This window comes from Galeopterus variegatus, unplaced genomic scaffold, assembly GCF_000696425.1.
Source record: "Galeopterus variegatus unplaced genomic scaffold, G_variegatus-3.0.2 Scaffold290, whole genome shotgun sequence".
Lineage (NCBI taxonomy): Eukaryota > Metazoa > Chordata > Mammalia > Dermoptera > Cynocephalidae > Galeopterus > Galeopterus variegatus.
The window spans coordinates 742,757-747,351 of record NW_007726401.1 but is presented as its reverse complement, the minus strand read 5'-3'; the positions used below and the strand labels follow the sequence as shown (position 1 = coordinate 747,351).

The following is a 4,595-nucleotide window of genomic DNA, read 5'->3' as shown; positions in this document are numbered from 1 at the left end:
AGAAGACAGTACTTTCCAACTGACATAGCAAGAACTTATGCCTATTGATTATCAACTATGTATTAGCCCTTGTTCCAAAGAAGATTAGCATGAAATTACCTTTTCATTTCCTTACCCTGGCAAAATGTTTCTAAGAACAACTGGTTAGCACATACCAGCACCATAGTATAGTGGAAAGAGAACTGGACTAAGAATTAGGATATCTAACTTTTAGTACCAAACTACCACTGAGTTGCTGCGTGTTAAAAATAACATAACCTTGGAACCAGGGTCACCTGGGTGAGGAGGAAGGCTGTGGCAGTCACATTCTGGCCAGGCTCACTGCAGGCGCCCCAGCACGCCAACAGCAGGAAAAAAAAATGATATAATCTCTTTCAGTTTTACTGTCCTCATCTGTAAAATGGATGTATTGCTATTTGTCTTATCTATTTTACAGGATTATTGTGAGAGCTAAATGAAATATTGCCTTCAGGATACAAAGTAATTTCAGTTTCTCATCTGTAAAATATCTATTGACCTCGAATGGTGGTGGTAAGGATCAAATGGGATACTATATATAAAAGCATCTCGCTTTATGTTTGCTAGCTTTCTTTAGATTTTTTCCACAATAAATAGTCCACCCCCCAAAGTTCAGAACTTAGTATACCTTAAGACTAGAAGAACTTTGAATGGTAACTTCAAAAGTATGTAAAGAAAATACAAACTAGGCAACTGTTCTGTCTGCCATAGAGCTTCCAGTCCCATTTCTACTAGCTGTATGACTTCAGGCAAATAGTTTAAACCTTATGGACCTCTAGTTCTTCATTTGTAAATAACAGATCTGAACCAGGTGATCACCACACGTCCCCTACTGCCTTTAGATCCTCCGAAATAAACATGATTAGTGCTCTAGCTTAGAGTTCCCCAAACTGCAGTATCTCACCACTGTACCATCTTCATGACTTTTTCCTTATCTGCCTACCACCTGCACTACCGTTTACTTAGTATTTTTCTTTTTCTTTTTACTCAGCCTTGTCCTTACTATGTTTTCATAAACAAATTAATATAAAAATTATATTTTTTCTAATATACATTATAAGATATAATTTAAAAATAAAAATTGTGTATCCACATACCACATAAAATAACCTCATAAATATCTACAAATTATGTCTTCCATTGCTCTAGTTCTTTTTGTAACAGCGAATTCACTATGAAGGTTCCAAGTCTAAAATGTAAATTAACTCAATAAGCTACTAAGTAGTTAAAAAAACAAAAAACACTGAGCAACAGGAAGCTTAAGAATTTTTACCTATCAAACTTCATCTATTTTACAAGTAACTGATGCACCAAGATAAACTTACCCTCCAAGAAAATCAAAAAGCATCAAACATAAAGGAACATACTAATAGCTACTGTAATTTTTAAATTGTGACCCCTACACAAAGGACTAAATATGCCAAGGACCCCCTCAAGGGGTAGCTAGGGAAAAGACTAAGAGGGCAGGGTTCTAAGGCCTCAACCCCACTTCACTCACAAAGCAGCTCTACCTTCTTTTGCTTCATCTATTCAGGCTTCAACATCATACTCTTCAGCATAGGATTTGAATGTTGAACTAAACCATAAAGCAGATGAGATTCATTCTGCTTTCTTACTGCAAAGTTCAAAACTAAAATAAAAACAGGAATCCTATGAGGTAAATGTTACAAGTGAGAAGAAACTGATGATCACAGTGTGACCTAAAAAGGAGAATTAGCTATAGTTCTTATCAGTGAGTACTGATATTCTTGGAAAACAGTACTCTAAGAAAATCAGAATAACACAGGAAAGAGGAAACCTTACCTCATGTGCACAGGCAGAAATGTGAGGAAAATCAGAAGCCAACGCTTTATTCTTTCTAAAGGAAAGGAAACCAAATGATAAAATACAGATGACAAAGAAAAGCAATCTTACCTGATTTCGTTCTCTTTTCCCAGCTGATGGTAACCAGAAACTACAGAGAGGGAGAGAATAACAGGAAAGAAAACAATAAAAGAAGTGGTAGGAAAATTATAGAGGGGAGGAGAAGATAAAAAGATGTTAGAATAATGAAGTAAAGTCAAAGAAAGAAATGGAGAAAAGATGCAATGGAAGGAGAAAAGGTGAAAGATATTAAATGTGTGTGAACTTTTTCGCTGAAAATAACTCATCAAAGGAAGAAGCCTTGAAATGGAATCTAAGAGACTGGACAGGCTAGAAATAAGTCCAGAATTACCGTGTGACACCAATGCACTCTCAGCTGTGCAGCGACAACAGGATCCCCAACTCAACAAGGGCACAGGGTTCTTATTTTACAAGAGCTGAAAGTAAGTAAGTAAGGGTGGTGGTAGAGAGAACGTTATCTGTCAAGCCTAATCAATAAAGAGAAAAAGTAAAACCCTCTCTCCAAGGGCATAAAATTTATTTCTGGGCACATCTTGCCTATTTTGTAAATTAAAAATTAAACCAGGCTGGATGTGTATAGGATCACAACTGGGTACTGACCATAATGCACACGGGATACATGAAAAAGCCAACTATGTTAGGGGACGAGGCTGTCACGAGAAAAGGCAGAATGATTCTCCTGTAGCTACATACAGGCTTTTTCACTGAATTTACTATACCACAGTAGTTAAGACAAAAAAGATACTTCTCTATGAAGAAATCTAAACATGGGAAGAGAATAAACATAGGAGAGTAGAGGCAAACACCCATTTTGAACAAAAATAATTTTTTAAGAAACAGAAAAATGAGTTTAAAATATAACATGCTTATTGGAGTCTACTAATGCAGCATCTATAGATATAAAAAAACAAAAAACAGAAAATAGAAAGGAAAAGAAAATCACTGTCATGGGTTTAGGATATTAACCATGTTAACTGTTATAAAGTACAAATCTTTAGGATCTCTTCTTTCAGCTCTGAAGCCTTATTTCTAGATTGCTTCACAAAACTCCTCTCTGCCTCCTTCTCCAAGGAACAGGCTAGGATAGCCAGTAAATACATAAGCACTTACTCTTTCTGCCGAGGGTCACTAATGATATGGCTTATCCTCTCAGTACCCAAAGTACTTATGGTCTCCTAAAAAGACAAGGAAGACAAGAGTATCATCCAACCACAGAAATAAATATATAAAGCACAATCTGTCATCAAGCTCACACTTTCCCATAGCTGTGCCAGCCAAGGCAACTTCAAAGCCACATGTCAAATGTCAATTTTAAAATCCAACAGCAACTATATTTCTTTTTATGGTAATCTATCTCAAAAGTATTATGTGTTATCCTAAACTTATTTTCCCCTGGTGATCGAAAAAAGTCATTATAAATATTGTTTACAATATATGGTATTTTAATATAGTGAGTAATACTGGAGTTATTAAAGTATATAGGAATAGAAACAATTTTTTAGAAAATCCAGCAGTGGCCAATTTTAACAAGCCAGCACAACAAGATCCCTACAGTTATGTGATGATAGTGTCAACAGCCTTCATACTGGGACACTTACTGAGTCCTCACTGGTAAAACCTAAATATCTGCTGACCAAATGTATACATGTCAAAAGACTTCTGTAACTTACAAAAATTGTCACTCTGTATTTTGTCCCTTTAACATCATCTCCTGAAGTAAAAACAGAAGTTTGTGTAAATTGATTCTTTCTTGAGATTGTAATGTGAAAGCTTACCTATACCACCACAAGCAATTCAGAAACTAATCACCTCCACAAAATTGGAAAATGGCAGAAGGCACTCACCCTTCATTTAATTTGAGTACATTTACAACGACTATCTACCACAGTACCCAAGAAAGCATACCAACACATATACAGGAAGAGTTACACACGCAGTAGTAAGTGTTAAGAGAACATAAGTCATGGGCACGAATGTCAAGAATGTCAAACCTGTTACTCAAACACATTTATTTCTGGGCAAATGTTACTATCTGTATTCATCTATGTGTATGGATTAGCCTAAACATTAGGACACACATCTTAGCAGAACTGGCTACAGAAAAATTAATTTGAGGCCAGATTCTGGGTGGGAGTGGAGCTAAATGAAAAGGTTTCACATACTGTATTCTTCATATTCTTCATCCCTTACAGCCATGCTTCTTGGTCATAGACATAGACATGGTAGGGGGGCAACGGGAAAAGATGGGTGAAAAATGAGCTATTTGTTACAGCAGAAAAATTATTAACTTAAAGTGCTGTAATGTTTAAATTTACACTTTATTACTGTGTAAATTACAAGCAGTACTTTGCGTAATTAGCAGCTCGCTGGCAGGGAACTGTGAATGAAACTCATTATTTATGATTACAATTTAGAAAAAGAAAAGAGAGATGGGGGAGGGTGAAGTAGGGGGACAGAGCAGTGACCTCTGCTAGAAATGACAAATATCCCTTTAAGGTGATGAAGATGAATTAAACAAGTAAATATTATCCTATTCATTTGAAATCATTAGGGGCACATCCAATAGGCCCTAGTTCCCTTCCAGGCAAGCTAAAGGGAGTCTTCAAGATGAACTGAGTGACTTCCATGAAAATAGAGCTTCTTATTTTATAAGAGCTGAAAGAAAGGAAGGTAAGTGGTAGGGAGAACATTAC

The 4,595-nt window shown here is 36.1% G+C and overlaps 1 protein-coding gene across 1 annotated transcript in view; it reads right to left on the bottom strand.

Annotated features, from left to right (window-relative positions):
* Positions 1-4,595, bottom strand: part of GPATCH2L (G patch domain containing 2-like) — a 36,266-nt gene that overhangs the window by 1,128 nt on the left and 30,543 nt on the right. The window contains exons 6-7 of the mRNA XM_008567074.1: positions 3,013-3,077; positions 1,933-1,972 (exon numbers count right to left, since the gene is read on the bottom strand). Of these exons, the coding sequence (XP_008565296.1) occupies positions 1,933-1,972; positions 3,013-3,077 (105 nt within the window). The remainder of the gene's footprint in view (positions 1-1,932; positions 1,973-3,012; positions 3,078-4,595) is intronic.